The 21077-nt window shown below is 41.7% G+C and overlaps 1 protein-coding gene across 6 annotated transcripts in view; it reads left to right on the top strand.

Moving 5' to 3' along the window:
• Positions 1-21077, top strand: part of PLCE1 (phospholipase C epsilon 1) — a 315814-nt gene that overhangs the window by 179847 nt on the left and 114890 nt on the right. For all 6 annotated transcript variants that reach the window (XR_009498041.1, XM_059900486.1, XM_059900488.1 and 3 more), the window contains one exon: positions 517-833. Coding sequence is in view for 5 of the 6 variants with exons in the window: in XM_059900486.1 (XP_059756469.1) it covers positions 517-833 (317 nt within the window). In the remaining variant the exon portion in view is untranslated. The remainder of the gene's footprint in view (positions 1-516; positions 834-21077) is intronic.

Below are 21077 nucleotides of genomic sequence, written 5' to 3'. Positions count from 1 at the left end.
CTGGCAGAGCAGACCGTGAAGTTTTGAAGTCTGGAGTGCAGAGGGTCCCTGGGTCTCCTGCGTGTTCACACATAGAGTGCATATGCCTATATGTGTACAGGCCTCCTCCCCCTACTGCCTTTCTTCCCTCTTCCGTTTCAAGTGCTGTGCCCATGCCCACCCGCATTTCTTTTCATGGTGACGGTTAGTCCCAGAGGATGAGGAAGCAAATGGTACATTTTACTTCACTGCTACTCTGCAGAGTGTCACAGTGAACTGGTTAGGGAATGGTGTGCTAGATCAGTTCTGCTTCTGAAAATAGGAAACTAAGCCTTCCCCTACCCCCAAGGAGTGGGGGGGGGGCAGGCAGGAGAGATATCAGAAAGGTCTCCAAAACAGGAGAGATAGTATAGAACTATTCACCAAGCAGAAACTTCAGTTGAGAAACCTATAAGACTTTGAATGGCTCTCAAGGAAATACCTGGCGTAGGGGACACCAGCCTTGGTGTAACAGTGACTTTTGTTGCTTTATTTCAGAACGCCAGCCAGGCACCTCTATGGCCAATCCCAGTGCCCTCCCTTCAAGTTCAGCTGGGATCAGCAAGGAGCTGATTGATCTGCAGCCCCTCATCCAGTTCCCAGAGGAAGTTGCCAGCATCCTGATGGAACAGGAGCAGAATATTTACCGAAGGGTCTTGCCGGTTGACTATCTTTGCTTCTTGACCCGGGACTTGGGCACCACGGAATGCCAGAGGTCCCTGCCCTGCCTCAAAGCGTCCATCTCAGCATCCATTCTTACCTCCCAGAACGGAGAGCATAATGCCCTTGAAGATCTTGTGATGAGGTTTAATGAGGTAAGAAGCCACTCTGAGATGTTTTGTAATGATTTTTAAGCATTTCTCCTTTTAGGTTTGTTTGTTACTGGTATCTCGTCTACCTGTCTGTCTGCCCACTTCCATGATGACTGTTTCTTTTCCAGGCAATGAGATAGACACACTGTCGTCCTCCCTTTCGCTTCACTCCACCCTTCAGCCTAATTGAGCCCACCTCCATCCCATACCATTACCATGTCCACAAGCCTTCTCCCTTTGGACAACCAGTATCCCCCTGCCCCATTTTCTCTATGCCCTTGCCAAAATATTCTCCCTGGGCCCATTTTCAAAGATTCTCCCCCTGTTCCTACAAGTGCTTTTAAGACCAGATGTCTCAGTTTTGGGTTTGGCCGAGGGATCATGGGATCTGTCTAGCCCACTCTGTCTTCCACTATCAGACCTCCTCAGCAGAAATTAAACACTAATATACCTGGGTAAGGAGAGCTGGGAGGAACATGGTCTTGAGGGGCAATGAATCACCTCATTCCTGATCTCTGCATCCCATCAAGCTCCTCAGCCCCAGAAAGTCCCTCCATGGCCTCCAAGGCCTTGCCAGAAGCAAGTTCTAAAGAGGACAGGTGTGACCAGAGTCTGGGAACACCTAGGAAGGAGGCAGTGTAAGAGCTCTAGGCGCTCACTGGGAGGAAAAGAGCCAATGGCTGGCCACCCTGTGGCCCTGGACCAAGGATAAAGGACAGGATGGAGAGGAGGTCGCCATGCTGTGCTAGGGTCACAGGATGCTGCTCTCTCAGGCTTAGAGAACACTTTCATTCCATAACATAACCCCACACCCAGACCTTTCTGTTCTATATTTTATTTCTTTTAGACTTCATTTCTTTGTCTTGAATACTAAAACACAAAATTTCAGTCTGTGTGTTTGGTGGTTGTTGGTTGGTTGAATTCCACAAATACAGTAGTTTCCTACTTTAGTCATTTAGTAAACTACCTAACTGCTAAGAGGATGCTCCCATCCTAGTTCGTATATATCTCTGATTGACAGAGGATCAATCAGCCTTTGTTACTTAAACACTTTCCACCTACAGCAGTTCACCTTGCAGCCTCCATAGCCTTCCAGTGATGACCCTGGTGATGGTTGTATCACAACAGTGATAAAGCCCAGTGGATGGAAAGTGTTAGAGGCTGAGCTCAAGCAATTCTGTATCCAGACATGCCTTGAGCATCATTCCTCAAAGGGAGATCCATTATCCATAGGAATTGCTAATATCCATCTAGCACTGTCATACTAATTATTTAATATGTGCCACTTATTTGTTCCTCACAACAACCCTGGGAGACAGATCCTTGTCATTGACCCCATTTTAGCAGTGGGAAAACTGAGACATGAGGAGATGAAGTTCTTCGCCCAAGGTCACATGGGTGGTAGGTGACAACAGTGAGACTCAAGCCCAAAGAGTCAGGTGTCAGAGCCTGGGCTTTGAACCACAACAATATCCTGCCTCTCGCCTGTATCAGGCTCATACTGAGGGTGACACCTGCTAAACTGCAGATTCCTGGTCCACTCCAAACTGAGTAAGACAGACTCTCTGGGAGTCCACATGAATGCTTGTAAACCACACGGCCCCCAAAGTTGTCTTTTGAAATAAATCTCCTGATGTTCTTGATTTTCCTTGCTGATAAAAACAGTGGAAAATGAAAGTTCCAGTAAACTGAGTGATTTTATTAGTGGATTTTACTGTATATCATGAAGACTCACTCAAACATCCTTAGGACCCTACCCTTATCCTTTGTCGCTATTGTTGTTGTTTTAAATTCCACCTGAAGTTAAAAGTGATTTGCCTGAACTTTACAAAGCTAGTTTTAAGTTAGTTTTGGAGAGAGAAAACTTGAATCTCTTCCATTTAGTACCATAACTTTGGGAATCAAAGATGAAACAGTGATTTCACTAATTCAGAATTAGTGATGATATGAACCACAGCTGGGTAAAGGCATGCTTGGGACGATCTCTGAAAATAGTTTAGCTAAGCAACTTCAAAACATAGACAAGATTTCTGGGAAAACACTTCAACTACTTAAAAGAACAGTCTGTATTCAAGTATTCTCAAGCATCTATTTTCATACATATTATGCGTATGCCGATTAAAAATCAGTCTAATGTAGTCATTACAGGCAGATCCCAAATGACCTACGCTAGGCAAAACTGAGAGAGCTAAATTCTAGTTGTTTTATATCCTTTCAGGTAAAAAGGCTTCATTCCATTGAAAGAGAATTCTTAAATTCAGATTTCACCTATTTAGAATGGTCTTGCCTCCAAATTAGCATGGCTTTACTTTCTGTAAAGAAAAAGAAGAAAAGGAGCTAGCATTTAGGGCTGGACTGGACATTGTCACTTTCTTTTTTTCTTTCAATTTTATTGGAGTATAGTTGATTTACAGTGTTGTGTTTCAGGTGTACAGCAAAGTGATTCAGTTATACATATACATATATTCATTCTTTTTTAGATTCTTTTCTCATATAGGTTATCCCAGAATATTGAGTAGAGTTCCCTGTGCTATACAGTAGATCCTTGTTGCTTATCTGTCAGTGTCACTTTTTTTAATCCCACTAATCCTTATGACAGTTGTGTAAGACAGTTATTACCTCTGACTCACAGATGAAGAAAGTGAAGCTTAAACAACAAAATAAATAATGATAGTATTGGACTGTGGTCCATAGAATAAAATAAATATTCATGAGTCCATACTGATATAAATAAATAAGTGAACAAATAAATCAATGGGAGGAGAGGGAGAGGTACTGCTCTTACTTATAAAAGATTTCCAATTAATAAATGTAGAAGGGATGAGGGAAATGAGAAATCACCATTTGGACACCCTAGCAATAAATTGTTACAGGCGAGAACCACTGATGAATGCTAAAATTATTGAACAAAATATGAGAAACAAGATATTTGCATAGTCTCAAAGTATCTATTCACAAAATATGTATTAATTACAAAAGGAAAAATAGAACAGTGGAGAACCCCAGTAGATACCCACCTTAAGTAAGTGCTCAAGGTCAACATGACCAGTAATAAGACATATTGATGTCTTATTACTGGTCACATCTCCTGATGTGATGCACTCAGAAGGACTAGATATAGTCTCTACGATGTATTTGCCCCCCTTAAAAAAAATAACCTAAATCTAATCATAAGAAAAAAAACCATCAGGCAACCCCAAATTGAAAGACATTGTACTCTTCAAAAGTGTCAGGATCATGAAAGGTAGGGAAGGACAGAGGAATCGTCAAAAATTAGAGGAGACCGGGAGTCATGACAACTAAATGCAGTTTGGGATCCTATTAGATCCTGGACTAGAAGAAGGATACTGATGGGGAAACTGGTGAAATTCTAATCAGGCATGTAGTTTAATCAGCATGAATGTATCAATGTTAATTTCCTGGTTTTGATAAAGGGACTATATGAAAGATGCTAACACTGGGAGAAGCTGGGTGAGCTATGTATGGGAACTCTCTGTATTTTTGTAACTTTTCTGTAAATCTAAAATTACTTCAGAATTAAAAGGTTTAAAAAAATAGTGAAGCTCAGAGAGGTTGAGTCACTTGTCCAAGGTCACACAGTGGCTGAATGAATGTCAGAATCCAGATGTCTGTCTTTAAAGTCTATTCTCTTCTCAGCCAACTGCCTTGCCTCTCTCTACTTGTTACATTATCAAGTTTAAGTTTGTAGTAAAACCAGAATTTCTGATTTTGAATTTAATTAGCCTTGGTCTCCTTTCCCTCTTCCCTCCCTCTCTCTACTTCTGTTCTAAACCTCCTGTGCATCTACCCTTTTTCTACTCCTACCATTTCTATTTTTATCGAATTTCCTATTACCACTCATTCATTCATTCATTCATTCACTCAAGACTTATTTATTGAGTGCCTACTATGTTATAACCTTTTCTTTTTTAATTGGTGTGTCACACACTCTTTTAAATAAGAAATGAGAAATATATGATGAAAATTTACAACATTATTAGCCCATACTTTGGTTCTGTCAAAATTGGATGCACAAAATAAATGCACTTTCCTCAGTGGAAGTAAAATATATATTTTTTGCACATGGGAGAATCTCAAAGACGAGAGAGAGACTACTAGCTGCATTGCTAGTTACTTAGGAGAGAAGCGAATGCATTTGTTTATACATTCAGTCATTCAGTTAACATGTTTTCAGCACTTCTCAGAAGCAGGAGACCATGGTGCATAAGCACTAAGGGAAATGAGTAACGGTCTGAGGCTGCCAGAAGCTACCAGTCTTAAATTGTAGTCAGGCATGGGCACAAATCACTCCCAAGAGAGGCAGAAAATACGTGCAGTGTGAGTGGCACAGACGGTGGGAGCCGCGGTGTCTAGGTTGGTGATCAGAGCTCTCTCTGCTCCGCACTGGAGTTTGCGGCTGGGCCTTGAGTCATGGCTGGGATAGAAGGGGACCATCACGGGAAAGGGAAGGAGGACATTCCAGACGAGAACACAACCAGTGCTTGTCATGAGCAAGAAAGATTCATGGCCTAAGGAGGCAGCTTGCTCCTCTTTGTCAGTAAAACCTGAGCGTGAGCTAGAAGTTTCCCGAATTCTAACAACTCTTTACATAATGACTTAACTGGAATGTGGGGAAAGGGGAGAAAATCCCTGATGCCTCTCAGGCAATGTTGCTTAACGTTGGTTCTTAGGAAAATATGGTTAAAATGCAATTCCAAGTACAATCATGAAATAACTGAAAGTGTTTGGCTTACATTAAGGAAGGCCAGGAGATAAATCATTTAAAATCAATTTAGACTGTGGCTTGGAAGCAATTTGTCTCCCCATTTCCCTATCTCCTGCCCAATGTCAAGACTGGTGCTCACCAGAATGACTTCTCTTCATCCTTGCAAGTAAACAGAAGCAGGTACAAGGGGCCAGCCCCCAAGCCGGTGGTAGTCAAGGGGGCGCTGGGGGTGGGCTCGATCCTGTTCCGCTTGGTTTGGGAGACAGGGCTTCCTGAACCCTTTTGATCTGGACACCTCTCTGTAGTCATATCCTTGATCTAAAGCTCAAGGAGCCCGTGTTCTGTCTTCCTCCCTTCAGGTTAAGCAGGCTCACTTCCTGGCCACCCACAATGTCTCTTGCTCTGACCGTCTCGAATCATATTGTCCTTTTTCCCTCCTCTTCCTTCCTCTCTCCTTCCTCTACCTGTAGTCCACATTCCTTTTGATCTTGCTGTTTTTTAATTCCTCTTCGAATATATTCCAGAGCCATTTATCTCTTCTAAAAGGAGACAGAGAGGCATTTTTGGTAGATAACTTTACCAAAGAGATCACACACTTTAGCACACGCATTTGAGAAGATATGAAAGGCAAATAGAGATTGAGGAGCATGCTTACTCCCTTTGCGTTCATGCCCTTTTCTTGCGAAGGGCTGTGATGGAACATGGTTTGGGGAGGTGGTGTATTCTGGGATCACAGTTCTGAGTCACAAGTTCTCAAACCTTATGCCTCATCGATATAGCCTCTGCTCCTGTCCTGTTGTTCACCCACTGATGATCTTTGGGGTTGGAACTCATCGTGGTCTGCATCTACAGTGGTCCTCAGGATCTGTCAACAGAGTAAATTTTCAGCTCCATAACCTACCACTGCCCACATCACTGCCAGACACTCTTTGGTGTAACAATTGATTTCTCTGACTCAGGGCTGGTTTTCAGCTTCAAAAGGCCATTAGCAGGTTTACTTTTTCCTATGCCCTGAGGGAGCAGTTTTTCTTGTCAGGTGGGTCTTAGCAAGACCATTCTCTGGGCTCCTCTTTCAAACCAGCTGGTCCAAGGGCAGGTGATGAGGCCAAGATTGAACCCCCAGTTATACTGAGACCCCAGAAGGCTCTGGAGGGATTCCACCTGGCTCTTTGACCCAGGTGACCTTTCTCCACCCTCCTGTGTTTGGTCAAACTAAGCAGTCATCAACCTGCTTCTCTAGCCACACAAATGTGGGCAGCCCAAAGTGACACTCAGTGCTGCTTGTTCCTTCCATCTGGTGGGTTTCACCAGATGTCAGCTCAATAGTTTAAAGGCCACCCTCTCCATAAAGAATGCCAAGGTGCAGCTTAACTCTCTGGGAAAGAGCATAAGAATAAATAAACCATCTGCAGAGAAGGGCTGTTTGGGCCTGTGTCCTTTCAGCCAGAATCCCTTAGGTACTTCATAAGAGATCCTGATCACTTTGACAAATTCCAACATCTAGAAGTCTGTCTGGTCGTAGCCAAGGAAAGACCATTTCGGCATAGTAAGGAAAAAGCATAACATATGATAGTGACCAAATGTGTTCCTTCACTTGGTTTTGAATTTGTACATTTAACCATGTTAGGAAAGTTTCCTATCAAAGCTTGCCCCTCCCTCTTTTATGCAGAAAGCCAAGCAAATCATCTGTTCAGGTCTGCTGTACAAACTTTTTTCCTCATGTCTGAATACCCATGAGGTAAATTGTTAATAAAGCCCTCTCAGGGTAAGGGAAATTTCAGTTCACTTTGGAAAACCAGATTTTTCCTTGGGAAAGCACGTCTCCCTAGAGGCACACCTCTGAGAGCAGAAATTGTATTCATTCCCCAGAATATTTCATGGCACATTCCCCGGTTAACAGAAATTTTAGTTCAGAAGTTTCTGGACTAAAAAAATACGGTAGGCAATTAAACCACAGAGACTCAGCTGTGCAGGGCAGGTTATTTGTAGGGGGCTTATCTGCCCTGGAGTCTATTGACAGCAAATCATGTTCGGTGGTTCTTGGCAATCAGCACCCCCAGGATTCTACTCACTCAGCGTAACACTAAGTAAATGATGGGGCTGGAAATGAGGAGGGGCTTCACAGCACACCATCATGCACGGTGCAGTTCTGGAGTCCTCTTGCCTGGATTCTAATCCATCATCCCCCACTGTGGAACCTCAAGCCCAGTACCTAATCCCTCATCTTTAGATGGGGATGTTAATAGTACCTACTTCACATGGTTTATATAGGAAGTCAGAGTGACGGCATGTGTGAGGCACTTAGTGAGGACCCAAGACACTCCTGGGTTCAATGTTGGTTACAAAACGACACTAAAAGTAACTGCATTTTCACAATAATTAATGATAATAGATCCCACTACTTATTCTTATTCTTTTTCTTATTATTATCCCCTCACCTAATGGATGAGAAAATAGAAGCATAGAGAGGCTAAGCAAATGACCCATGGTTTCAGAGCTAGTGTTTGAACCCAGATGGTCTGACTTCCGGAGCCAGTATTCTTGCTTCATCTACCTGGTGCCATTGAATCAAAAGCCATAAGAGCCTTTTTTCCTCACCTTGGTCTCTTATTCTGAATGAAACCGTTTGCTTCACAACAGGATTCAAATATTCTTTACTATTTCAACCCATATAACACTGTTAACCTCCTTGTTGACTCCGTGATATTGAAAATGTGGCATTTCCTTTGAACTGGGAGACTGTGGTTCTTGAAATTGGTAGGACAGTGGTGTCACAAGGTGTCTGAGAACATTGTCCCAGAAGAGGAACAGAATAAATTGTCATTTTGCAGTACCAGGCAGTAAAGGGATTTTAGGTCTTTGGCTTTTAAAGTTTCCTTTTTGGCTTTGAGGGCTCCTTAGGTACTGGATACCTGAGAATGTAGAATGCCAAAAGAAAATTAAAAATTTTACTTTATTTCTTTAGCTTCATTTCTTGACCACATCACCTCTGCAATCTTTTTCCTCCTCTTTTTCTGTATTTCAATTTTGCATGAAACCTACACCCCCAAAAGTGATGGCTTTTGAAATTCAAAATCTTTAGTTACATCTGTACTCCTAGGAAGACTGGGAGTACAGTTTTTTGTGGATTTTTTTTTTTTTTTGGCTGTTCTCAGGCTGTGCTCAGAGTTGGGGCAGCAGGAGAAGGCAGTGGAGAGGGGCTGCTAAGCACCTTGTGAATCAGAACCTCCATGCCTGTGTTCATTCTTTGAGCATCAGACATGATTTCCTTTAACAGTGGCTTTCACTGATCAGCAGAAGGAAAACAATGGGCCTCAGAATATATATATATATTTTTAAACATCTTTATTGGAGTATAATTGCTTTACATTGTTGTGTTAGTTGCTGCTGTATAACAAAGTGAATCAGCTATACGTATACATCTATCCCCATATCCCCTCCCTCTTGCGTCTCCCTCCCACCCTCCCTATCCCACCCCTCTAGGTGGTCACAAAGCACCGAGCTGATCTCCCTGTGCAATGCGGCTGCTTCCCACTAGTTATGTTTTACGTTTGGTAGTGTATATATGTCCATGCCACTCTCTCACTTCGTCCCAGCTTTCCCTTCCCCCTCCCCATGTCTTCAAGTCCATTCTCTATGTCTGTGTCTTTATTCCTGTCCTGCCCCTGGGGTCTTCATAACCATTTTTTTTTTAGAGTCCATATATATGTGTTAGCATACGGTATTCGTTTTTCTCTTTCTGACTTACTTCACTCTGTATGACAGACTCTAGGTCCATCCACCTCACTACAAATAACTCAATTTCGTTTCTTTTTATGGCTGAGTAATATTCCATTGTATATATGTGCCACATCTTCTTTATCCATTCACCTGTTGATGGACACTTAGGTTGCTTCCATGTCCTGGCTATTGTAAATAGTGCTGCAATGAACATTGTGGTACATGACTCTTTTTGAATTATGCTTTTCTTAGGGTATATGCCCAGGAGTGGGATTGCTGGGTCATATGGTAGTTCTATTTTTAGTTTTTTAAGGAACCTCCATACTGTTCTGCATAGTGGCTGTATCAATTTACATTCCCACCAACAGTGCAGGAGGGTTCCCTTCTCCACACCCTCTCCAGCATTTATTGTTCATAGATTTTTTTTTAAATTTATTTATTTATTTTTGGCTGTGTTGGGTCTTCGTTTCTGTGCAAGGGCTTTCTCTAGTTGCGGCAAGCAGGGGCCACTCTTAATCACGGTGCACGGGCCTCTCACTATCGCGGCCTCTCTTGTTGCGGAGCACAAGCTCCAGACACGCAGCCTCAGTTGTGGCTCACGGGCCTAGTTGCTCCACGGCATGTGGGATCTTCCCAGACCAGGGCTCGAACCCGTATCCCCTGCATTGGCAGGCAGATTCTCAACCACTGTGCCACCAGGGAAGCCCTGTATATTTTTTTTTTTTTTAATTTTATTTATTTATTTTTGGCTGTGTTTGGTCTTCGTTTCTGTGCGAGGGCTTTCTCCAGTTGCGGCAAGTGGGGGCCACTCTTCATCGCGGTGCGCGGGCCTCTCACTGTCGCAGCCTCCAGACGCGCAGGCTCAGTAGTTGTGGCTCACGGGCTTAGTTGCTCCGCGGCACGTGGGATCTTCCCAGACCAGGGCTCGAACCCGTGTCCCCTGCATTGGCAGGCAGATTCTTAACCACTGCGCCACCAGGGAAGCCCCTTGTATATTTTTTGATGATGGCCATTCTGACCAGTGTGAGGTGATACCTCATTGTAGTTTTGACTTGCATTTCTCTAATGATTAGTGATGTTGAGCATCCTTTCATGTGTTTGTTGGCAATCAGAATATTTTTTAAATATACACATGCCTGGAGCCAGTCCCCAGGAGATTCTGTGGACTCTCTGTGGATCCGTGGTGAGCCCAGGGATGTGTATTTTTTAAAAACTCCACAAGATAATACTGATGCCACCAATGGTTGAGAATCACTACTCTAGACCATCAGACACAGAGGTATTCAAAGAAAAGAACAAAGCTTTATTCCAAAGCAAATGGGGGGAAATGATTCCTGTCTTTGGGACAGGAACTATTATAATAGTTGATAATTGTCCAAAGTAAATTTAAATAAATGTGATGACTTGCTTGCTTGCTTTCTATTTCTTTCTTTCCGTCCTTCCTTCTTTCATTCTGTTTTTTTTTTTTTTTTTCATTCTTTGGTCCTAAAGGACTTGGTTTTGGAATCTTAAATATTCAAAATATTTTGTTACTATGACAGGATATTTTTATTCTTATTTACCCTGCTTAAAGCTCACATCATGTTTTTAGGATTTAGCCAACCTAGAAAGAGAACTGCCAAAGCCATTGACCCACTGGAGGCCTGTTTTATTCTGTCGAAAGCAGGCATCAAGTTACCACTCAGTCCTGGGGCTGATAGAAGTAAGAATGAGTCCAGTGGAAATTAGTAAATAGACAAGTAAGATTTTGACATACATGAGTAGTATTTTTTAACTGAAAATAGTTAACATGACTCAGAGAAGCAGTGTAGCATCTCCTCAAGGCCCAATGTTCTTTTGCATCAGACATATCACTTTAAATGACACTGAACACTGTGGGAAAGACCAGGTATGCTTTAGTCAGAGACTGGGATTTTGAGCCTCTCTCCAGGACTGAATTAACTGACCCTATTAGGATGTTTAATTCAACTCTCTGAAAAACCACTCTCTTAGAGATCCTTACTGCACATGTAGGAGCCAAGGAGGAATGTATTTATGCTTTGCTAAGAATCTACATTTGCCAAAGAGATTTAAACATTCATAAATCCAATTGCCTTCTCAATGCCTCCCCTTGGCTTTTTTCGTTCAACAGTTTTTTATTAAGTACCAACTTATATTCTAGGTACTGTTTTGTGTGCTGGGGATATAGCAAAGAACAAGACAGATCCCCTCCACACACAGAGCTTACATTCTAATGTCTAAAAGGCATCTCAAATATGGTCAAAATAGAACTACTGCCTTCTCACAACCCCATTCACATACTACCCAGTATCTTCCCTATTTATCCCCATCTTCCCCATCTCAACATCTACCTGGGTGCTCAGTCTAACAACCTAGGAGTCATTCTTGATTTACTCTCTTTTCCCAAACTGCCAACATCCAAACCATCAGCAGGTCCCATTTGCTCTACTTACAAAATACATCTTGAATTGGCCCACTCCTTAGCATTTCACCCGCCACCACCTTAGAGCCAGTCACCACAGCACTCACCTCCAGTATTGCTTTCATCCTTGCATACCCTATAATCCAATCCAAGATCACCCAGCGGCCAGAGTGATCTTTTAGAAACATAAAGCAGATCAGGTCACACCCTTCCTGAAAATCCCCCAAGGTCTTCCTCTTGCATTTGGAATAAAAGCCAAAATGCAGGGCAAGACCCTGCATGATTTTGCCCCTGTTGACTTCTCCAACCTAACTTTATACCATTCACCCCTCTCTCTGTCTCTGTTCCAGCCACACTGACCTTCATTCTGTTCCTGAACACACTGAGCTAGTTTTCCCCACACAGACTTTGCACTTGCTGTTCCCTCTGCCTAAAACCATCTTCCCCCCACTGCTGTCTTCTTCTGATCCTGTCTTCTGATCATGTCTCAGTTCAAAAGTCAGGGAAGCCATTGACTTGTTTACTTTTTTCCTTAGAAACCTGTTTAACCTCTTCATTGCTATATGTCTGGTTCTTCGCAAAGTGCCATTTACGTACTAGATGGTCAATAAATATTTAATAATAACTGGTGTTAGCAATTGTTTATTGAAATAGGAGCTGTTAGAAATGAGACAAACAAGACATGCCCCTTTGTTCAAGGAATTTACAATCTAGTTCTAGGAATATAAGACATAAAATATTGAATAAATATACATATTTAGAAAAAGGCAATGCTTTTCACGGGAGAGACAATGGTTAGAGACATGCCATAGGTAGTGGAAAGAGTATGATTCTATTGCTAAGTCTGGTTTTGAGTGCAGGTTCTGCCACTTACTCACTATCGGAATCTAGACAAGTGATCACATAACCTGATTTCAGCTTTGTATTTCCCACCTGTAAAATAGGATAATTTTATCAACTTCACTTGGTTATTGGAACATTTAAGCAAGCTAATGTGTATAAGATCACCCAGCACAGGATAGGTACTCAATAAATAGTAACTAGCAGGTTTCCACGCCACATGAGAGGCAAGGACTGTATGTTCCATGAGAGTGGAAGAGAGAGACCACACAGGCACATGTCCCTTGAGGATGACCAAGGGCTTCAGAGCCTTGGAGGTCGGGAAGACTTTTGCCAGGCACAATTATGAACTTTATCGTTGATGAAGTTTCAGAGGTTATGTTATGTTCTCCTATCTCCACCAAATGTAGGAATCTCTCACTTGCATATTCTTATCCAGCTTTTACTAAAAAACTTCCAAAGACAGAGTTCACTCCATTTTAATGAGCTTATTATGTTAATGGAGCGTAATTTGTTTTAAAATCCTGCCTTAAATCGAACTGAAATCTGCCTCCTTATAAATTCCACCTGTTGCTCCCAGGGAACTAATAGAAATTGCCTTCCTTTGGTTTGGTTCTCTTGAGGTTGGACGTTCCCCACATTTTCCAAACTTATATTATTTTTCAATATTCTTCTTTAAAATGAGTCTCCCTAATCTGTTCTGGACAGTGAGACTCTCCCCTTTTACAGTTGGGTCATTCTCCTGCTCTTTACTTTTTCCATCTAATTATTAGCCCCCTGAAGGTTAACTAAAACCCCTAGACTTTTAGCATACAAACGGCCACGCTCATCTTTTCTCTGTGCATAGGTTGCTTTGTTTGTTGTTTTCTTATGTGGATGTAATATTTTATACTTAAGTCTACTAAATTTTCTCTTTTGGGGCATTCAGGCCTTTCAAAATGTTTTTGAGTATTAATTTAGTTATGTATTGAATTAGCTACCACTCCCCATACTTTTTATATTCAGGCTTGATACATATGTCTCAAGTTTTTTAATGTAAATTGTAGGTAAAAATGTCAAACCAAATAGGAATTAATAGGAAGCCTTTTGGCACATCAGTAGGCTGCTCATCAGGTTGGCCTTGAACCATTTATCCCCTCCTTGCATAGTGTTTTTAAGCTAGATGTGAATTTCCTTAATGCAGTCATCTGACAGATGTTTCTCATTTTGTCTCTGGGTATAACTTGAGATGCTCTGTGAAATGATTTCTTAAAACCAATAAACATCCTTGGTATGTAAGTCAAATTATCCTCTAAATAGGAAAGAAAAAATGTGGTTAATTTGACAAATAGCTGTTTGAGGATGTCTAATGTTTATTCCATTTATTCAGATAACAATGATGATGATGATAATCGCAATGATGGTGATAGAGAAATTAATAATGGAGCCACTGTTAATTCTGTGCCTTGCACTGGGCACCATGCCAAACACTTTACATACCTAATCACATGTGGTTTTCACGCAACCCTGAAAGATGTGAATCACTGCTTTATTTTACAAATAAGAAAACTGAGATTCAGAAATGCTACATAATTTGCCCAGTATCACATAGCTAGAAAGTGGCTAAGCTAAGATGAAATTCAGGCTTTCGTGACCCCAAAGCCCAAATTCTTTGTTGTACTGCTATACATGTAGCACTATGCATCTATCAGTAGTTGCACAATAAATATCTGCCCCAGGAAATACCATGAATAAAGCAATGAGGGCAGAAAATGCTGGTTTGTTTGAGGGATTTGGGGGATAACCAAGTAAGACCAGAGCAGCATCTCCCATAGTTGTAGTGTGGGATGTCCGTATGCATTCTATGGAAAAATATTGCCCCATGGTCTAATATATATGCCACATGCTGGGCAAACAGTGATAACTAAGTTTTCCTTTCTTCATTGCAGGACTTCTCAGGTCATTTATTGTGCTCACGTACACTGGGACTCTCTTAGAAGACAGTATGTCACAAGCATACATGAGTATTGAGTACCTGTAGGCCTGATACCTATTATAGAACATGCTTTAAGAAACTCTGTCACATAGGAGAAGTAGGTGGATCTGTCACATAGGGGAGAAAGTGGGTCTGGGCCCTAATGCCTTAGCCTCTCAAAGCTGCTTGGCTACAGATCCTTTGAGAGCTGGAGAAAGAACAGGGAAGGAAGTGAGGATTCAGCTCCAGGTCAAAGCAGGGCAGATTCTGTGGAAGGTGGGGTCTTGGTCCTTCCTGTCCTGGCACATGGGTCTGAACCACATGGATTTACCAGGTGAGACCCTAATCTCTTGATTCGGATTTCATAAGCCTCACACAAACACAAGTTTCATTCCTTTATCGTTACACCTCATACTTTAAAAATTATACAGACACTAAAATCATGTATAAATCAACAGGGTAGAAAACATGCAGGACAGGCCCTGGACAAAAGATGCAGCCAAGAAGTTTGCTGGCATTTCCAGCTTCCACAACAGTCTCTTCTATTCTCTCTCCCTCTCCCCACCCCAGGTACGCACAGCCGCCATGAGGCCCAGTACCCCCTCAACCACCCCAATTCATGTTAAAGTTGCCTTATCTTTTTGTTATGAGGCATTCTGTAATTTGTAAAATGCTGTTCTCTTCCATGAAAAGTAAAATCACCATATATTTGTGGCAGTTCTTTATTTGGATCAATCGAATATATAAATGCAACAAATACTCCCTGGAAGCAGAGAAAATCAAAATCTGTATATTTATAGTCCTTTGATCTAATGCTGCCTAAAAAGCTCCCTATTGCTATATAAAATATGATTTTTAAAATCTTTAGCTGGAGAAAGTAACAGCCAATCTTGGGGGAAGTTTTTAAGGTATACTTAAATTAAAACCCTTAATCAAATGGTGACACATTTATACTGTGCTTTACACTTACACAGAGCTCATCACACCAGTTATCTCATTTAATCCTTATAGGGCCACTCTGATTTTGGATCTGGGGCTCCAGTCTGTCCGTCTGAGTCCAAGTCCAGGGCTCTTCCCCTCCGTCACTGCAGCCTGTCACTCCTGCTGCATGCCTAGCATTTTGATAGATACTCCTAGTGTAGCTTTTCCTAAACATTGTGCTGCAGAACCCTGGTTTCTCAACCTGCTCTGGAGGAGAACATTTTTTAAAAAATTCATGGTTCAGTACCTTCCAGAAACATCTTTGCAGCTTCTTTCTTCTGTATTGATATTCCCAACGCACATTAGTGTACTGAAGGCTTAAGAAGTCCAGCAATAAAGACACTTATAGTTCACCAGCATTTCACAAATGTATTTCACCTCAAACTTTATTTTCTGGATCTTTCTTCTAGTTTTGCAGGACACACTGCTCTTAAAAAAACCAAAGACAAAAAATAGTAAGGAACAAAAACTACACATGTGAAATATTTAAATTACATTTTAGTTGATATATGTTCCAGCCTTCCTCCTCTCCTCCGCCCAGGATGAGGGATGCATGTCAGTTAGGGGTGGACAGCTCCAAGATAGGTCAAATGAATGGCAAAGAGGTAGAATGGCAGGGGGGACCTTTTTAGTGAGAGAACCAGCTTGATCAAACATATTCCAGGCAAGATCATGCATGATCATGCATGATGGATTCAAGAAGAAGCCTGGGTGCAGGAAGACACATCAGGAGAGAGTCGAAGTAAACAACAGGAGCTGACAGGGAGCCTGGTGTAGGATGCTGGTGAGAATAAAGGGGAAAATGGCTTCTGATCACTTAGAAAAAGAATCCCAGTAGCGCAGTGACCCATTGAATAGGAAGGCTCAGTGAAAGAGAAAGCTCAGTGAAAGAGAAGGTTCAAGACTGACTTCAGGCTTTCCAGGCAGGGCTTTTGGAATACAAGGGACCCCTGTGACAGCATCTGGGCAGTTACGAAGGCCATCCAGTGTGGTCAAGAACTCATGCTTTGATTCAGACATGCAAGTGTTCAAATCCTGACCCTGTTTCTTATTAGCACAGTGGACAAATTACTTTATTTCTCTGAGCCTATTTCCCCAACTATAGAAGGGGCAAGAATATTTTCCTCATGAGTTGTGTAAAGGTTAAGTAAGATAGTGAATCCTTAGCTCAGAATAGTGTCTGGTGCATTGTAAGTGCTCAACTAATGTTATTTCTATTTTTACTGTCATCATCATCATCATCATCATTATCTTGTAAGGAGATATTCAAGTTGGGACATGTAGGTTTTAGGGTGAGAATAAATTAAATTAAATAAATTCAGGTGGGAAGTAAGCAGTGGGAGGTAGGAGCCAGGAGTTCATGTACTACGAGATTGAGGCTGCAGATACAATTTGGGAATAATCCCTACCGAAGGGATGGCTGAGCCATTAGAATTAATTTGCTCCCTAAGACATCAAGTGTGAGAGAGATCACAGGCTCCAAGGATCAAGCCTTGCTAACACCCACTGTCATGACAGGTAAAATCATCCAGTGAGAAGGAGAATGTGGGCATCACAGGAGAATCAGGCCGTGTGGGTGATGAAAACCAAGGGGAAAGAATTTCCAATATGAATATCACATTATTCTGAGCCAAGGAAGTTGAGAAGTGGACTGATAGTCCAGAAGGACAGAATCAGATGAACAGATCACAGAATGACATAGCATTCCTTGCCTCTCCTCTAAACTGGGCACATCTGAAATGCAGTAGTCTAAGGCCAAATTTGCAGAAGGATTTCTACATACCAAAGCAGAGAGGACACTAAAAATTAAAAAACGTTGTACAAGCAACAGCTGAAGGAAGTTGTACTATTTTGACAAAATGGGAGACTTCTGAGGTGGTCAGGGTAGGTGCATTTCAGTATTTGAAGGACTGCCGTGAAGGTGAAATTGAGTTATTCTTTGTGACTTTAGTAGGCAAAACTAGGGCCCGTCATTTCATCGTGGCCTTGGAACAGGCTGCCTTCGGAGGTAGTAAGCTTCCTACAACTGGAGAAATTTCACACACAGCCTGGGTTGGCTGGCTGCAAAAGCTGGGAAGAAACTCCTGGTTTGGTTTGGGTTGGGAGGTTGTCCAAGATGAAACTATGGCCTATCCCACCACCTGTTTGTATAGCCTATGAAGTATGAATAATTTTTACATTTTTAAAAGATTTTTAAAAATCAATAGAAAAATAATATTTTGTGATGGTTGAAAATGATATGAAATTCGGATTTCAGTGTCCATACATGAAATTGCACTGGAACACAGCCAGGCTTATTCATTTACATATTGTCTATGGCTGCTTTCACGCCACAATGGCGGGGCTGAGTAGTTGCAACAAAGATTGAATGGCTCACAAAGCCTAAAATATTTATCATCTGGTCCTTTAGAGAAGAAGTTTGCCAAAAAGTTTGAAATCATCCACAGGTCTTTTTTTCAACTGGGAGATTCTGTGAGGGAGAAAAATTTTTGTCTTAGATTTGGGTAGGAGGTCCTGGGTCACTTGGAGACCACCATCGCAATAGCCTGCAGGGATGGAAAACTAGGGTGCAGTGGTGAGAAAATGTAGATGATGGGGTGGGAATACTTGTTTGAGAAGTAACACAGTAAACAAAGGTGAGAACATAGATGGCACTCATCAGACCAGCACGGTACAGGGAAGGTATTTTGTCTGGGGATAGGAAGACATGTATAAGCTTGTGTCAGAAGAGAGACATAAAAACTTTTCCTGTGCTTGATGAACCCAACGGTATTCTTAGTATCTGCTTTATTTTATGGCACGGTTAAACATATCTGTTGTAATATCTCTCAGCAAGAGGGGATTTTCTAAATGTTCTTGTTTATAAATGTGCAGAAAATTTTTGCACAGAGAGTCATGCTTTTGTTGGCCAAAGAAAGTGAACACTTGCTGATTTTCTGGCAATCCTAACAAAAATACTGAAGTGTATTTATACTCCGGGGGCCAAAATGAATTTCAGGATGACAGTGCTCAGATGTATAATCAGCCCAGCTTTCCTCTTCTACCTCTACGGGGTTTAACAACTTTGTCAAATCCCTTCCTCTGAAAGCCACTTCTGCAAGTGAGTTGAAACTAATTCTCTCCAGTGCCGCATAAACACAAGGCAGGCTTCCCTGCTGGGCTCTCAAAAGGTTGGTCCCCAACCAATGGATGAGCTAAGCAAGCTAAATCCATGGAAAGTGTGGTATGAAACTGTATTTTTTAAAGAGCAAAACTTTTACTGCTTTTTTACAGTGTGATTTCCTTATTAACCTTATCTCGTGACCATCACGAAAATGTTTACTTCACACTGTTTTGAAGCATTATGATATTCCAGAATTTCAAGCCAGACACAGGAACTTAGTTACTGTTCTTATTCCAATCAAGGCAAGATAGCTAATACGTAATCCAGTATAAGTAACTATTATCTGTGCCAGTGAAGGAACCAGATATTCTGCTGATGAAAATCCACACAGAACCAAACATCCTACTTTGGCTAATAGTTTTGCCATCCTTTCCCAGGAGAATTATGTGACAACTATTAACAAGACCCACATTCATTCATTTGGTTTTCACATTTATTCCCTGCCCCTGTGGCAATAACAAGAGACAGCTCTCTGCTCTTCGTTCTCTAGTAGCTCCTTATTGCCAATCAAATAGTGTTCAGGCATTTTTAGCCGCATTCAAGGGGCTCTCCAAAGGACCTGTCCAGTTTTCTCCCCCAGTAATCCCTTCCTGCCCCTTTCACAGGCATAAGCCTGGATGACTCACTGTTGTCCTCTGTGGGGAGTGGCAGGGACCCTGCAGAATTCCAGAGGGGAGTATTCACATAGTGCCCAAAACAGCAGCTCTGGATGAGAGTGCTGGCTCTGGGGTTTGAATTCAAATCCCAGTTCCACCACGTACTGTCTGTGGGACCCCAGCCAGTAAGTCTCTCAACCATTCTATACTTCAGTCTCCTCATCTATAAAATGGTACTAATAACACCCACCTAACATGTAAGGTTGCTGCAAGAATTACAAGAGACCGTTTCAGGGAGTGTGTTTGCCACGGTGATCAACCTAGACTCAAGAGCTCAATAAATAACTAATGATGCAGATAATGATTCTAGGGAACCAGTAACTCTGGATCACTACTTTTAGAACAGATAAGAAAAATTTCCTTGTTTCCAATACTCTAACGTTTTAAGATCTCTATTTACAAGCTATCAAGAGGTTTGGGGAAATGGAGGTCCCCATTTTGAAAGTTCAACACACCTATGCGTACCCTTTGAATGATTGCAAAAGTGGCAGATAGAGGTACTGATATTAGGGTTGGTTCTACTGTCTGTATCTGGATTCACAGAGTAGAGAAACTGCATCTAAAGTAAAGTTTTCTAACATTTTTAACTCATGTTCTCTTTCAAAATTAAAAAAATACCCATTCATATCCACATTTAACATGATTTGAAATTTCAAAATATAATTGATAGCATGAATAAAAGCAATTAATAAAGTGCTAAATGTACATTTAAAAATACTACGTGTTCAGGACTTCCCTGGAGGTCCAGTGGTTGACTCCACACTTCCAATGCAGGGGGCACGGGTTCGACCCCTATTTGGGGAACTACGATCCCACATGCCACACAGCAGAGCCAAAAAATAAAATAAAATAAAATGAGCCTTAAAAAAAATGCTGCATGTTCTCCTCTCCCCTACCTGCCATGCCCCAACCCTGGCCAAGATTGTCATCACCCTTGACAGGTGATGTGCTGGTCCAGGTTTCACATGACCTCTTCCAGCCCTAGGAGTTTATGATTTGGGGACTCAGTGTTGAAACCCTGGAGATCCAAGACTTCCTCTTAACAGGAAAGAAGTCCCTGTGTACAGGGACACAATGAGATGACATGGAAAAGAAGTTTCCCTAAGAAATGGAGGCTTTTTCTTTTTTTTTTGGAAGAGAAGTGACATGACAGGACATCTCTGAGGAGAGTAACACCACACCCAGTGATTCCTTTCTCCTGGGAAGATGAGACTAGTAGGAAAAAATCACACACACAAGAAGACATTCTATCAGCAATATAACTCCCTGAAGATTTTGAAAACTTCTTTCTTAGAAATCCTAAAGAAAACAATACATACCCCTCTGCTCGGACTTAAGTTACATAACTCTGGACCATGGATGTGAGATCCTGACTTCAGGGAATTTCTGCCATCTCTGTACAATGAATCTAAAAAAAGGCCAAGGAAACTTTTAACAAGATCATGAGTGTGGAATCTTCCTTTTGCCTCTAGCCAGCCATGTGATGTTGAGTAAATCCTTTAGTCCCTGGGCATCAGTTTCTGCCCCATAAGACAAAGGATTAGACCAGATGATCTCCAGCACCCCTTAGAACTTGAGCTCTGGAATCTGATCTCCCCGAGTTTGAATCCCAGCTGCACGGTTTACATGACCTATGTTACTAAGCCTCTCTTTGCCCCTCCGTCAAATGCCCTGTAGATAGGGTCGTTATGATTAATAAATGCCATCTATTGTTTTAGTCCTCTGATGCTTAATACATAAGATGAATTGAATGTAATACCGAATCCAAAATATCCATTACGGTAC

Source organism: Balaenoptera ricei, chromosome 16 (assembly GCF_028023285.1).
Source record: "Balaenoptera ricei isolate mBalRic1 chromosome 16, mBalRic1.hap2, whole genome shotgun sequence".
Lineage (NCBI taxonomy): Eukaryota > Metazoa > Chordata > Mammalia > Artiodactyla > Balaenopteridae > Balaenoptera > Balaenoptera ricei.
Note: the sequence above shows the minus strand (reverse complement) of the source record. Positions and strands in the feature narration are given on the sequence as shown.